This window comes from Ostrea edulis, chromosome 8, assembly GCF_947568905.1.
Source record: "Ostrea edulis chromosome 8, xbOstEdul1.1, whole genome shotgun sequence".
In the NCBI taxonomy this organism is placed as follows: Eukaryota; Metazoa; Mollusca; class Bivalvia; order Ostreida; family Ostreidae; genus Ostrea; species Ostrea edulis.
Window position 1 is genome coordinate 8,380,944 of NC_079171.1, and position 15,573 is coordinate 8,396,516.

General features: G+C 35.0%; 1 protein-coding gene across 1 annotated transcript; it reads right to left on the minus strand.

The window, feature by feature from the left end:
• Positions 1 to 11: 11 nt before the first annotated feature.
• On the minus strand, positions 12 to 3,183 carry LOC125653292 (uncharacterized). The gene is made up of 3 exons (XM_056148104.1): positions 2,526 to 3,183; positions 733 to 943; positions 12 to 535 (listed from the first exon to the last, which is right to left on the minus strand). Exons 1-3 carry the CDS (start codon positions 3,010 to 3,012, stop codon positions 349 to 351), a joined length of 885 nt encoding a protein of 294 aa, XP_056004079.1. The 5' UTR covers positions 3,013 to 3,183; the 3' UTR covers positions 12 to 348.
• Between the last annotated feature and the right edge of the window lie 12,390 nt (positions 3,184 to 15,573).

Below are 15,573 nucleotides of genomic sequence, written 5' to 3' on the forward strand. Positions count from 1 at the left end.
GTGCTTGCGCGGTGAGAGAGAGAGAGAGAGAGAGAGAGAGAGAGAGAGAGAGAGTTACTATAATTGCAATATATGCAGTATTTTTGACATGTAACACTTGTTTGATGAGGTACAAAATACATGACAATATAAGGAAAATGTGTTTCATTTCTACATGATCCTCAAGTAGTTGAACAAATGTTGAATAATTCATATCATTTTAATAATTATAAGATGTACGTGCTTTTGAAAACTCCAGCATCTGGGATTTTTGCTTGGGTATAATTAAGGAGGAAAATATTTAAAATTTGGCACTGACAGTCTAACCTGGGCCAAATATGAGAGACATATAGTTCAATTAAATAACTATCAATCCTCATTTGTCAAATTCAATTCCATTTTAAGTTTCTTGTTCATTAGTTTGTAGTACAGAGTTTGTTCCTCAAGTTTGTTCTTCTGCTTTACCAAGACCTCGTACTGCATGCGAGTCACATCCTCTGGCTTGATCTTCTTGCGATGTGTAGTACAAGCGCTTGCTCTTTCCGAAGTGCCTGGTCTGCAATAGAAACGTAGAAAATTGCATGCATAGATATATATTATAAACAGATAGATAGTTCTCTTTGATGTGGCTCTAGTATTTGTACTATTGACCAACGGGGTAAAATTCATTCAGAGTAAACACACTTTGTTTCCGAGGGTCGGATAGGGACGTTAGTAAAGAAAAAGAAGGAAAAAAAAGAAAGAAAGGGGTACCTTTGGGATGTAGATGCTGGCTCTTCCGTTTCAAGTTCTAATGCAGTCTTCTGCGAAGTACATGATGCGTCCGAGTCCTTGGTGACGAGAACATGGTTGACGTCAACCTCTAATACTTGTTCGTTATTGTCATGTTGAGGTACATGTATAAGCAAATCAGATAGGAGGGACACAGTCTTAGGAGAACCTATTAACTCCATGTTTCCATCACCTATTTCATTATGTGAAACAAAATTTTATATCATTGATATCAGTACATTAGATTTGAATAGCTATTTGTGTAGATACATTTTTTTTAGTACACGGTGGTACTTACATGTAATACAAATAAGTATTATCATGTTCAAAATGTCTCATGTACATGTATGAACATTGCTCATACTAATAGTGCATATTTTGCTCTTGTTTTGTTCTTTTCTTTTTATCATCATAATTTTTTTTTTTTTTTATAAAATGTTAACAATCCTGTATGCTGTATGTATGTCCGAGAGGCCTTAATTTGGAAATAAATCATATTCATAGTTCCGTGGAGATCCGGATTAGAATAGGTCCTCAGTATCCCTTGCTTGTCGTAGAAGGTGATTAAATGGGGCGGTCCTTTGGATGATACCGCAAAAACAGAGGTCCAGTGTCACAGCAGGTGTGGCACGATAAAGACCCCTTCCTGCTCAAAGGCCATTAGCACCGAGCATAGGACTAACTTTTGCAGCCCTTCACCGGCAGTGGTGACGTCTCAATACGAGTGAAATATTCTCGAGAGTGACGTTAAACAACAATCAATCAATCAATCTTGTGGTCCATTTTGTTTACGTTGACTTGATGTACATACCAATATATTTGTATATATCTCGAAGTAGTGGCGGATCCAAAGGGGGGATACCCCCCTTTTCCTCAGAAAATTGTGTTTAAAAAGAGTATAATGAACACTTTTTGAGGGTGGACCCCCCTTTAAAAAAGTCACCCTCCCTTTTTAAAAAATTCTTGGATCCGCTACTGACAAGTGTTAATTCATTGTACAAATGGTTTGACATCTGCTGAAGCTGTTGTAACTTCTTTTTTTTTAAATTATGTATAAATAATGATGACGATAATTCAATGCAGGCCTGTTTTAAAACTGTGTGGCATGCGTATGTGGCGTCTCTAACAATGACGTCACTTTCATTCATGAGCCAGAAATGCGGGAAGGTAAAGGCCGAATGTAAAATTGAATATAAAGCACATGGAAAGCAAGGAATGGTATCTGCTGTGATATTTCAATTCCTTTGTCTTATAACACTACCTGCCTAAATAGATACAATCATGGAAAAATGCTTTATGTGATTTTGAAATGTGCCGTCACATCATCATCAAGGATTATGAAATTTCGGAGGGGCTCTACCATTCAACTATATACAAAATATCGGGTGGATTCTTTTTTATCAGATAAGGTAAGTTCTCAAGAGTAACGCCATGTACATGAAAGAGTGTGTCGCGTTTTAGGCTTATGTTGTACGCATACATGCATAGTGTGTTTATGCACAGGCACCTGAATTTCTGTCAATAAGTCTCTCAATAAAGCCAAAGATCGAAAAATCCTACTCCTCTATGTATAAATACATACACAATTTATATACATGTATAGAGGGGGTGGGATTTTTCGACCTTTGGCTTTATTGAGCGACTTTACATTGACAGAGATGTATATAATAATAGTGGGGGTAGGATTTTTCCATCTTTGGCTTTATTGAGCGATGTATTGACAGAAATGCAGGTGCCTGTGGTTTATGACTGTTTTCTCGTGTTATGTTACTTACCATAAGACTGGGTTTCGAAACCTGACAGTCCATTGAAGGATGGTGAGTCCTTGAATAAATCCACGATTTTCTCATTGACCACGGACAAGGGTTTTGCCATCGGACCACCCCCTGTCTTACGTTGGCTTATTTTAGCATCGCTAAATTCACGTTTAGCAGACTGATGCATGTTGGTCCATTTTGTTTTGATCTCTTTAACCGATCTGCAAGCAACACCAAGAGCGTTTAATTGGTCGGTTATGCTCTGCCACACAGCCTTCTTCTTTTCATTCGTCAGTGTGTTGCTGAATTTGCTATTTATAATGGCTATATTTTTTTCCACTAGCTCAGTCAGAAGCTGAATTTCACTACTGTCGAAATTTTTCCCACGATTTCTGTTGCTTTTTTCTTTTTGGTTGACAGACATTTCGTACGTTATAATTGAAAGCACGTAAACAAAAGATATGCAGACGATGTAAATAGACAAGAAGTAAACATTACGCTGCATTATGGGATTGGTGTCATTTAATGAGATATTAATGTCACATTAACTAATGTGAGTTTAATAAAGGTTTTATACAACGGTATTTAATGAATCCATTAACTAATGTCACATTAAGGATTTAATAACTTATTAGGGTTAATGTCACATTAAATTTAATGAATCGTTGATACAACCGGGTCCTGAAGATATTAATATTAAAAGCATTAATATAAAAGTATGGATTTTATTTTAAACATAAAATGATCAAAAGATCATTAAAAAGTAAGGATACTCTGTTCAAATTATTGTGTAAAGTAATGAATTTGATGTTTACGTTCTTGTTTTGAAAGTTGGTTACGTTTGACGTTATGTTTTTTCGTCATTCTACAGTGACGTCACAGTATACGCGGCCTAAGAAATCGCTATCCCATAATGCCTAAGTGGAAGAGTTTGGTTTGTGGGCAAACGAACTCTGGTGGAAGTTTGGGGATATGTAAGATAACGTCACGTGATATGAAAGATAGAAATATCTTACATACCTTTCTTTCATAGAATATCTGTATCTTACATACGTAGATATGAGAGAAAGATATGTCTACATCACCTTACGGTTATACTCCAGTTTTCCTAATCATGGAGGGGGCATACGTCAATACTAATATAAACTTTTAGTAACAATCATCACAACACCTATATCATATATTTTATAAGATTGATAATGATACACACGTACATCCTGCGCAAAAACAGGGTCTCCGTGTCACAACAGGTGTGGCAAGATAAAGATTCCTCCCTGCTCAATGGCCATAAGCGCCGATCATAGGCCTAAATTGTGCAGCCCTTCACTGGCAGTGGTGAGATCTCCATGTGTGAAACATTCTTACGAGGGGCGTTAAACAATATTCAATCAATCAATCATATACGATATAGAAAATAATCTGCCACAACAATGGTCGAAGTTTCAAATCGATCACAGGTTTTCGACGTTTTAAAGAAACCGCATCTCGCTAGAAGACATAAATAATGATTGGCTGTTATTTTTATTTTCAATTTAAATAAATATTGATTCCAAAGGTTCTTAAAACCTTTGGAATCAATATCTAATTACTAATGTAGTAATATTTAATTTCAACATGCATCATATATACATACATGTACATGCATGTACGTTAAAATTGAGGTAAAAAAAAACTGCTTAAAAAAAAAATCGCACAAACACGTCAATGCTATTAGCAACAAGTTTTATGCATTATATTTGATATATTTGTATTAAAGATAGTTTAAAATTTAGCGAAAAAAGTAACAGACATCCCAACTATCTAGTTTTTGAGATATAACGTATCAGTACCCATTTTTGCCGAAAATGAACGATTTTCGGTCCGATTTTTATAAAAAGAAAATAAATTCGAGTTATTAAAGGTCTATGCGTGTCTTTGATTTTCTTTTCTTTTTAAATTCAATTATTCTTAAATAATCTTATTTCGAAAAGACAGGACGTCCAAACATATTTCCGTGACCTTTAAAAACTAAAGTAGAATAATTTCCATTCATCATGCGGTAGATTTTTGATCCGCCTCCGTGACTCGAGAGGCAGACATCTGCATTTATTAGGTGCAGATTTTTATGACAAACTAGGTAAAGCATTAATTGTGTGACTGGACATACGTGTATTTATTAAATCGCAAAGTAAGTAAAAGTTTATGAGCCGGGTTAAATGATGGAACAGTTTGCTTCGGTTCTATAGCATGTAAACTATTGACTTAGTGTAACGAAAACGGCCGATTTCCGCATTCATTCTTTTTTTAAAATTCATATTGATAATGAAAGAAGAATATTAATGGATAATTAAACATACAAAATATAAATATGGTTGTTGCATGCAAAAGTATTATTATTTTTCAGTTCTATAACATGCAAAATATTGACTTTGCATCTCGAAAATAGCCGATTTCTGCATTCATTCTTTTTTAAAATTCATATTGTTTGCAGCCAACAACCGACACCATAATGATAATGAAAGAAGAATATTAATGGATAATTAAATGTGCAAAATATAAATCTGGTTGTTGCATGCAAAAGTATTGTTTTTGCTAAAGTTTATTTATAATTTATTTCAAATCAACTGATTCCGCTAAACAGCTCATCTTTGGTTTATATTCATAACGTCATAATAAAATATTACGTCCTTTTTACGTAAGTGGGATGAGAAGAACATCCTAGTTGTGTAAATAAAAAGAATAATTAAGCATAGTATGAAAGTTGGAAAAAAAAAACCTCGGCGGTATATAGCCAATAACGTCCAATGTCCTTTAATTAACGAGAATAGTAAACAATACCGACAATATATTTCCTAAATGTATGTGTAAGTATTGTTTTGCGTCAACAACCTTTTTTGAAAAAATACAAACAGAAATTTTGTAATAAGTGTGGATCCTTTAAGTCAATGGTAAACGATTGTTAAAAATCAAAAAGAGTTTAAAATGCAAAAAAAAAAAAAATCTTTATTAAAAGATGATTTTTACGTTCATTTTTAATTCAAGGGAAATAAGAATTTACTTCGTTATATCCGTAAATTCGCTATATCCGGGTTCTTTATAAACGCATATTTTTATATAGAATATATAAAGAATTTGCTGGGGAACTCGATTTCACTTCGCTATAGCCGTAATTTCGCTATATCCGTGTTCGCTATATTCGAGTTTTACTGTATATGAATAGTTCACAAGAGGACTATGTAGGTGAAGAGGACCCATAGGACAGTCATGTTCTGCCTTCACTTTGGGGTTATACCGGTATCACTAAAGGGCTTCTGAGTATCGGGTAACTTTTCAGACCTCTGTAATAAGTGAATATGAAATGATGGAACAATACAAAATTGATACTCGGGTAGAGAACAACGAACTCAAAGATATATAACCCATATAAAGGGTGACATCAGGTCTTTAAGAGCAAGTGGGCGCACCTGAAAGGGCCATAACGAAGGCAGGTTGCAACTTCATATTAAAACAAAGTTCGCAAAAGGAGTAAATGGGTAAGGAAGAGGACCCTTGTTACTATCAGTCTCTGCCCTCATTTTGGGGGCACTTAGAGCATCGTGAGGGTCGGGCCACCTTTCTGACCTCTCTAATAACTGTATTTGATGTGATTGAACAACACAAAAATCATAAATGTAATAGGATTCCAATCTGCTATTCAACAAAGTAACTCTTTCGCAGATTTATTTGATATGGGTGAGTATCTCTACATGGGAAAAAAAATCACGTCTCATCTCGAATTGGACGGTTGAAGTCAAGTTAAAATAGCTTTTATCAAGGGGCAGCGAAGTATAGCTTCAAATAACCAAAATGTATGGTTGATAAAAACTTTAGTTATCAATTCTATTATTTAAGTGTATCAAAAACAAACTGTGAACTATATTTGTCATTTGAATACCGACCTCCTGCTTTCCGGGGCGAACGCTCTACCTCTGGACGAGAAACATCAAAGGAAAACAGAGACAAATTACTATACGTTGATTCATTCTCTGACACTAGCCATGTTTGCTGTAAGAGCATCTGTATTGACAACAATTCAACAAAGGGAGGTATGTCTGTCTCGATATCTTCATACTCATTGGTATGAATAGAATTAGGGTGCTTTTTGAAGTGTTTTCAGCTAATATGATTATTGAAATTCCATAACTAAAGGTTTCTGGTGTTGTAAATTTATCTTATTTTTTTCTCTAAAAATTTCTGATAAAATATACATTAATGAAATTAAGATTCAAAGTTTTTAAAGTATCATTTCTGATGATGCAATTAAACAAAACTTTCCATTATCTCTTATAAATATTCAATACATGATCACATACAATGTAACATCACTCTCATACGACAGAAACATCAAATAGAATATTTTGAAAATGGTTGAATGTAAGGTGAAGATAACGAACAGTGATCAATCTCATAACTCCTACAAGCAATACAAAATATATAGTTGGGCAAACACGGACCCCTGGACACACCAGAGCTGGGATCAGGTGCCTAGGAGGAGTAAGAATCCCCTGTTGACAGGTCACACCCGCCGTGAGCCCCATATCCTGATCAGGTAAACGGAGTTATCCGCAATCAAAATCAGTGTGTTAAGAACGGCTTAACAATCGGTATGAAACACGTCAGACAGCATTTGACCCAATGCGAGGTTGTATTGATAACGTATAAGAAAATGACATATTCAACATATTTAGATAAATCTTAATAGGGTGATTAAAACTGCAGATCTTTCATCCGCATGTATAGCTAGAACAACAAAATGTTACATACTTTGTTCACAAAAACCATGAGCTGAACTCTCAACAAAATATATACTATTACAATAAACATGGTTGAATGTCATGGTTATTTCGCTAAGGAAAAAAAAATAGTTAACAAAATTCGAAAACGTTACACATTTCTTATATTGATTGACCTTGTGTACAAAAAAGTGACAGAATGTCTGCTACTGAAAAGTTTAAATCACCACTTTGGTTTACTGTTTTGTCCAATATTTTCAATTCATCCTGACAGGTGTAGTTAAATCCTGTCTACGCCATAACGGTCTGGGTACTCAGCTCATTAATAATTAATGTCGATAGCGTGTACTCCATGGCTATAGAATACAAAAATGCAGATTCCGATCTGAAACCACTACAGTTTTCATAGCACCTAACTCTAAGCGCGTTACTATTTTCCCTTACAATGATATGTTTTTTTTTCTTTCCTATTTCAAGCTATGATATACAAATGTACACTTTCTCTGACTCTCCCCGTTCTTACAGGTGCAAAACAGAGTGTATAAGAATTGAAGACTTTGTATCAGCACGCGCAACCCCCACACACTTACGTTTAGAGAAATATTTCCTGTGTGTCTGAATTTTAAATGCCTGTGTAAATCAATAAACAACAACACATGTCACCAAGTCCATATACGCATATTTCTGTTATTTTGTGAACATCTAGCTGAGTTAGAGTTCTCTGACATAAAGCAATCCGGGGCATACACTTCTGCACGTTTGTATTAGGACATGATATGAATGAATTTCTCTCCTTTAATCTTGTTTGGATACATACTGTACATATTCAAGGAGAAAATAAATAATCATTCCCAAAACAAAACTATCTATACACACTGTCTTATCAACGCATGATTGGTCGATACATTTCTGTGTTTATTATACAAAACAATGGCGGACATCCGATAATTGCCCGAGGCTAGCGGTGGTGAGCAGGGAAGATTTCTCTACAATATTTCATTGGTCAAGATATAAAGGTCACGGACTTAAGTGCAATAATTGTACTATTATATCGAACATCCGGTATTGATTCTGAGTAAGGTCTATGTGGGATATGTGTGTGTATTGTGCATTATTTTATCCCCTACATTTCATATATAATGTTTATACAGCGAAGAAAGGTACTGTGCACCGACTTATTTTGAATTTAACATAATCAACTTTATGCACCAATACAGAGGTATAACCACTGATTTGTAAGCGTAAATAAATGTATGTATGTAAACACCAAATAGTGAAAAGTGAAAGTAGCAAACAGTGATCAATCTGTATCTATGTAAACACCAAATAGCGAAAAGTGAAAGTAGCGAACAGTGATCAATCTGTATCTATGTAAACACCAAATAGTGAAAAGTGAAAGTAACGAACATGGATCAATCTGTATCTATGTAAACAGCAAATAGTGAAAAGTGAAAGTAACGAACAGTGATCAATCTGTATGTATGTAAACACCAAATAGTGAAAAGTGAAAGTAACGAACATGGATCAATCTGTATGTATGTAAACAGCAAATAGTGAAAAGTGAAAGTAGCAAACAGTGATCAATCTGTATGTATGTAAACAGCAAATAGTGAAAAGTGAAAGTAACGAACAGTTATCAATCTGTATGTATGTAAACAGCAAATAGTGAAAAGTGAAAGTAGCGAACAGTGATCAATCTGTATGTATGTAAACAGCAAATAGTGAAAAGTGAAAGTAGCGAACAGTGATCAATCTGTATGTATGTAAACACCAAATAGTGAAAAGTGAAAGTAGCGAACAGTGATCAATCTGTATCTATGTAAACACCAAATAGTGAAAAGTGAAAGTAGCGAACAGTGATCAATCTGTATCTATGTAAACACCAAATAGTGAAAAGTGAAAGTAACGAACAGTGATCAATCTGTATGTATGTAAACACCAAATAGTGAAAAGTGAAAGTAACGAACAGTTATCAATGTGAGAAATATCTTGAAGAAAACAAATTTAAGTATGAGGTAAATGACTGTTGTGTCTTAATTTGGATATATGGAATCGATATCTGATAATAATGATAAAACTTGGTTAATATGATTATGTAAATGCCAAGCTGAAGTATTATATATTTTATGGGTTTCTAATATTTTATGTCATTTTCAAATTTAGTCAGCATCCCAAACGTGTGTTCTCTGAATTTAGATGAATGTCTACTTAAACGATGATTTATTCAACCGGTTTTATGTTTTAAAATGCTGAGCGCATCATATTGCCCATTTGTTGCAGTGCATCAAAGAGTATTTTTTACCCATAAATACGTATACACTCAGCGACGCGCTATGATCTTTTTCAGCGACACATTGCCACTAATGTTAAAGCGAACCGCAGAAAAAGTCTCAAGTTAAATAAAGACTACACGGAATCATCACACAAATAAGAGCTTGTCACAAAGGCAATGTCCATTACTTTTGCAGGGTGATTTTAATTTTTCTTATATTCAAATAAAACGCCAATCTGTTTCAAAAAGATAATAAAAGCGCAGGAAAACGAACATCTGCAAGAATCTGTCACTTTATAATTTCCCCAATTCGCTATTTTGTATTGCTTATAGGAGTCATGATATTTGTCACAGTTCGTTATCTTCACCTTTCGAGCTAATGACATTTCATACATACTGAAAGAAGGGGATATACGCTTTCAAAAATGTTTTAAGAATACAGCTTTCGCAGGCTAAATTCCAAACAAGCATATCGAGGAGGAAAATGATCTTGCAATGAAAGGTTGAGTCATAGTTCAATGATGACATCTCTCACTTCAAATGCTCTTTCTAATATTAATACTACTTCACGTAAGACTCAGACAGGTCGTACAGTAGGTGTAATACATGAATATCTTAAAACAGGGAATTTTATGTTTCAAAACATTGATTTGGGCGTAATATGCCTATTAATGATAAAAAGCATTATGCTCTTCATTTACTATGTGATCCCATGACTTAAACAAAATGCACATTTTTTTTTTAAAAAGTCTTGGTATATCTTACGGCGTATTTTCAGAATTTAAAAATCATATTGCAAAATGAATATTAGAAAGTTTGAATACATGTATTTAGGTATCCACTATATTCATGCTCTTTCCATACGACTTCTAAGCTAAAAGAAGAGGCCCACGGGCCTTATCGGTCACCTAAGTAATAGTGAAAATGCATTACTACTCCCAAGGGCTATGGAATCTAGAAGAAATCATATTCTGAATATCTAAGCTAATTTCTAAATATGCCAGCATCAGTATAAAACAAGATGCATTCTTAAAACCCCAATGCCCTCAAAAGTCCAAACACTGAATAAATGCTTTACACTCTATATTAGGTGTATTAACATTAAAACATTAAAAGATTTCACTAATTTGGACCCATCCTAGAGACAAAACCCTGGGTTTTGAAAATCATCATTTTCTGTACATCCTTTTTCTACTATTCTTAAGTATCCACTAAGATTGCGTATAGTATCATCAAGCGTACACATAAATGATATATGTTATTTTTGCCAGACCCTAGGGTCAGTATCCCTACTGCGAGGATCATCAAATTTACAATTTTGCTAGAGGACTACCAGATCTTTCTCGTAGTTTTAATTTAGTATCAATAACACTACAGAAGATGTTATTTAAGTGTTTACACATACATATTATATAGTAAGATTGACCCCACCCTGGGGTCAGAACCCGTACCCCAGGGGTCAGTTGTACAATTCTAGTAGATAATTTTCTGCTCTACACCACTATGTATTTAGGTTTTCTTAACCATGTGACGTTACAATGTCAATGTATTCAATTCATTTCATTGCTATATTTAGAAACAGGTAGAAAGAAAGCGCGTAGAGGAAATTGGATAAAGTTAGTTGTTTTAGAAAGCAGATTTTGTAGCCTTGTGACCTCTAAAAGATTTTTTTTATTTTGGAAACAGGGCTATTTTTCATGATATCTGGCTTTAATTCTTTAGAATTCTAGTACAGAATTCCCCGCTCTACATCACTATGCATTTAGTTAGTCATAAACATGTGAGGTTCTAAAGAATATTTTCAAAAATAGGTCAATTTTTGGCAGTTTTTTTTACCCGCCCTTAACGCCCCGAGGGTGCAGTAATCCTGATACTTACAATTTATGTCCCCTTGTTCCAAAGACGTTTCAAATCAAATTTGAAAAGTCACCAAGAAGTAGTTGAAAATTTCTATTGTTCACACATTAAATAACTGACCATTTTGGTCCACCCTGATACCAAAACGCCTACCACCGGGATCTTCAAATTTACAATTTTGCTAAAGGACTACCTGCTCTTACTGAATATCCATTTAGTTTCAGTTTGATATGAACAGCACTAAAGAAGACGTCATTTAAGTGTTTTACACATAAACACTATATATAAAGTTTGGCCCCACCCTGGGATCAGAACCCATATGCCGGAGATCCTGAAATTTGTAGTTTGGTAGAAGCTTTCTTGCTCATCATTACTATATACTCACTTTCTATACTATATGCCCAGGAGTAAAGAAGATTTTTATAGAAATGCATCAATTTTACAGTTTTTATCCCAAAATTAAGGTACCATTGGGGTGTGAGGTTATGAAATTTCCAAATCCGGTCTCCTTCACCTCCAGATGCTACAAACCAAATTGGGTCAAGATAGGCCCAGTGGTTTCTGGGACGAAGTTTTCATTCAAAAGTAGGCGACGAATATAGCTATATTATACGTGAAAAGGTATCAAACGTTTAATCCAATCACAATTCGTCAACTTTTGTAAGAGGATATATAAGAGAGAGACACTGCGCTGCTGTACAGTGTATCTGGTGATCAACACAGCATGCTCTTGTTAAAGGTAAGTGAAGTGTTAATGACGAATAAACATTTAAGGATAGGAGGGGCATTGTTGCAATATCATTATTTGCCACCAATACATATTTCAGCAATGAAGACTATCGATACAAATATGACAAAATAATGTAGGGTTCATGTTATTCTAGGAAAATGTGTTAGATGGGTAAAGCGACCTTTCTTGAGTGAAAATTGGTTAACATTACACCATGATCATAAAGTATACCGATGAACTTTTTTTCTGGATATTTGATCTAAGTCACAATGATATAGAAATAAAGACAAATATTCAATTTCGTGAGGAGATCGCTATTTGACAGATAATAAGTCGGATAAGAGTCACGTGTGACCCTTGTTTTCAAAATGCACTAACAGCCATACAACCTCATGTAAAACTTATACGGTACCAATTTTGATGCACCAGATGCGCATTTCGACAAATAATATCTCTTCGGTGATGCTCAACGGAAACTTACTTCAAGGTAAGGGCTTATTATATCCAAGTGTCAGGGATTTAATACAAATGAAGTTTTTTTTTTTTTAAAAAGATCTTTCTCATAGTTTTACTTTTGAAAATGTAGACCACATATTTGCCTGTGTTATTTGTCACCCGAGCTACAGATGTCACTGGTATGTCCCCAGGGTTGAATGATGCTAACCGATTGGTCAATGAAGACTAAATACAATTTCTTATCATTTCTATAACCACTGTTGTACGCATGTTCAGACATACATAAGTTAATTCATACCAAATACAACACCAGCTGACATAGCTGTAAATACTTGTATGTAGGAAACTGTGTGCTTCATTTTTTTCTGAAACAATCAAAATAGATAATTTACTCCAACTTTGTCAATATTGCCACATATTGGAAAGGAACAATTTCTGGAAAAGGAAAGAAAAGACCTATATAGGAGAACAATTTCTAAAAAAAAAAAAAAAAAAAAAGTACTACTTTTTATCAACTTTCATGTTTGGCCGTATATAAAAAAGTGATTCCATCCTTAGATAACTACTCAATCGAAATTCCTCGTGGCAATTAACTCAAACTGCAACAAACAACATCATCATTTATTTTGTGAATAGTGGGTCTGTGAACTCAGATATTGCAACGAGCAATATCATCATATTCTCTCTCCATAGTACACCGCACATCTCACGATAACTTTCTTATCATGTTAACAATGCTAATTAGAAGTGATACAGATTTCTAGTATAGTAGTATATTGACTTTAATAATTAGTACCCAAACAGATTACTGATATGTAATCATTTTAACATGAATGATTAACAATGAAAAGTATTGCAATTATATAATTATATTAACATTAATAGCTAGTAGTTATAGATACTACTTTTATACTAATATCTTGGACTTGCACATAGCATTACTTTTAAATTACCTTAACATTGATCATTAGCAGTTAAACGAATATTTGGAATGGTGAAAGGTGAAGATAACGAACGGTGATGAATCTCATATCTGAATTGAAGGCCACGGCCAGAGCTTTTTTTTATGAATATAGAAACAGATCAGTTAACAAAGGGGCAGAATTCAGACTGTTGAAAGACCTGATCACCACAGATCACGAAGATTTTGTCAATGAGGAACTCTAGCATATTTTTTATTTCAACTTCAGACTATTCTATTACCACTTCCATATGGTGTATAGATCTCTCAACTGGTTCAATACACAATAACTTGTTCTGCGAATGATCAGTTTTAGAATCGAGGCAGACTACAGAAAAACAAGTTGATGATGCAGGGGTTTGAACAATCTCGTTTTAAGGTCAGCATTTCGCAAATCATATGGTCATGATGACTGGTCGACTTTTACTAGGCACCCGATCCCACCTCTGGTGTGTCTGGGGTCCGTGTTTGCCAAATTCGCTATTTTGAATTGTTAATAGGAATTATGAGATTGATCACTCATCGTTACCTTCACCTTTCATTGATAAAGATTTTTATATTGACATTGATAATTAGCACTTGTATAAATCGCTAGTATTTGCAATGGTCACTAGTACGAAAGGTGAAGATAACGAAAATAAACACTTATAAGCAATACAAAATATAGAGCTGGGCGAACGCGGATATACGAGATGTGAGAATCGGGTGCTTCGAAGGAGTAAGTAATCCCTGTCGACTGGTCACACCGGCGGCAAGCACTATTTCTTTGCCAGGTAAACAGAGTTATCCGTATTCAAAATCAGTATATGTAATTCTTTTTTACTAGTATGTAATTTTCTATTCTTATATTAGATTTGTATTCTGAGTATCATGGTTCTAGCCGGTACGAACGCCTTCCTCCTGTACCCTCACGGAGGAAAATGGTTAAAAGGTAAAGTTATTCTTCCGAAAGACGAGAGAGAGAGAGAGAGAGAGAGAGAGAGAGAGATACGTGAGTACATTCCTGCTTCATACTTTGATATTTTATTGGGATTAGACGTTAATGGTAAACTGACAACTAAACTGTATGAAAGAACGGGGTGATTTCAGCTTCTTCGTCGTCAATTTAGCATTTTATGTAGCAAAATCCCATTATCACCTGCATATGGTGTTTATATATCTCATGTAATGCAATATGCTGAAGCTTGTTCTGAATGTGGTCAGTTTTGAATCGAGGCAAGCTACTGACAAACAAGTTGATGGTAGAGGGGTTTCAACAGACTCGATTGAACTCAGCATTTCGCAAATTCTATGGTTGTTATAACTACGATAAGCAATACAAAACATATAGTTGGGCAAACACGGACCTTGGACACACCAGAGTTGGGATCTTGTGCCTAGGAGGAGTAAGCATCCCCTGCCGACCGGTCACACCCGTCGTGACCCCTATATCCGAATCAGGTAAACGGAGTTATTTGTTGTCAAACTCGGTGCTAAGAACGACCTAATAACCGGATTCAAACATACAAGAGAAGCATTTCATTCAATGATACGTTGTATTGACGAACTAGATCGTTATAACGACCACAGCAATTAAATAAATTCATTTTGCCCTGAACAAGGGAAGGGTCGTCCCAAAAATTGGACAATCTGGTTGTTCGTGTCGTTGGTCATTTTAGTGCGTTGTATATATTTTTTCTTTTTGATCTTGTATCCATGTTGTGGATCCGACACTTTTAGGTATCGGGTGTTCTATGGTTGTTATAACTACTATAAGCAATACAAAACATATAGTTGGGCAAACACGGACGCTGGACACACCAGAGGTGGGATCAGGTGCCTAGGAGGAGTAAGCATCCCCTGTTGACCGGCCACACCCGCCGTGAGCCCTATATTCTGATCAGGTAAACGGGAGTTATCCGTAGTCAAAATCAGTGTGCCAAGAACGATTTAGCAATCGGTATGAAACACGTCAGACAGCATTTGACATAATGCGAGGTTGTACTGACGAACTAGATCGTTATAACGACCATAGAATTTGCAAAATGCTGACTTCAATC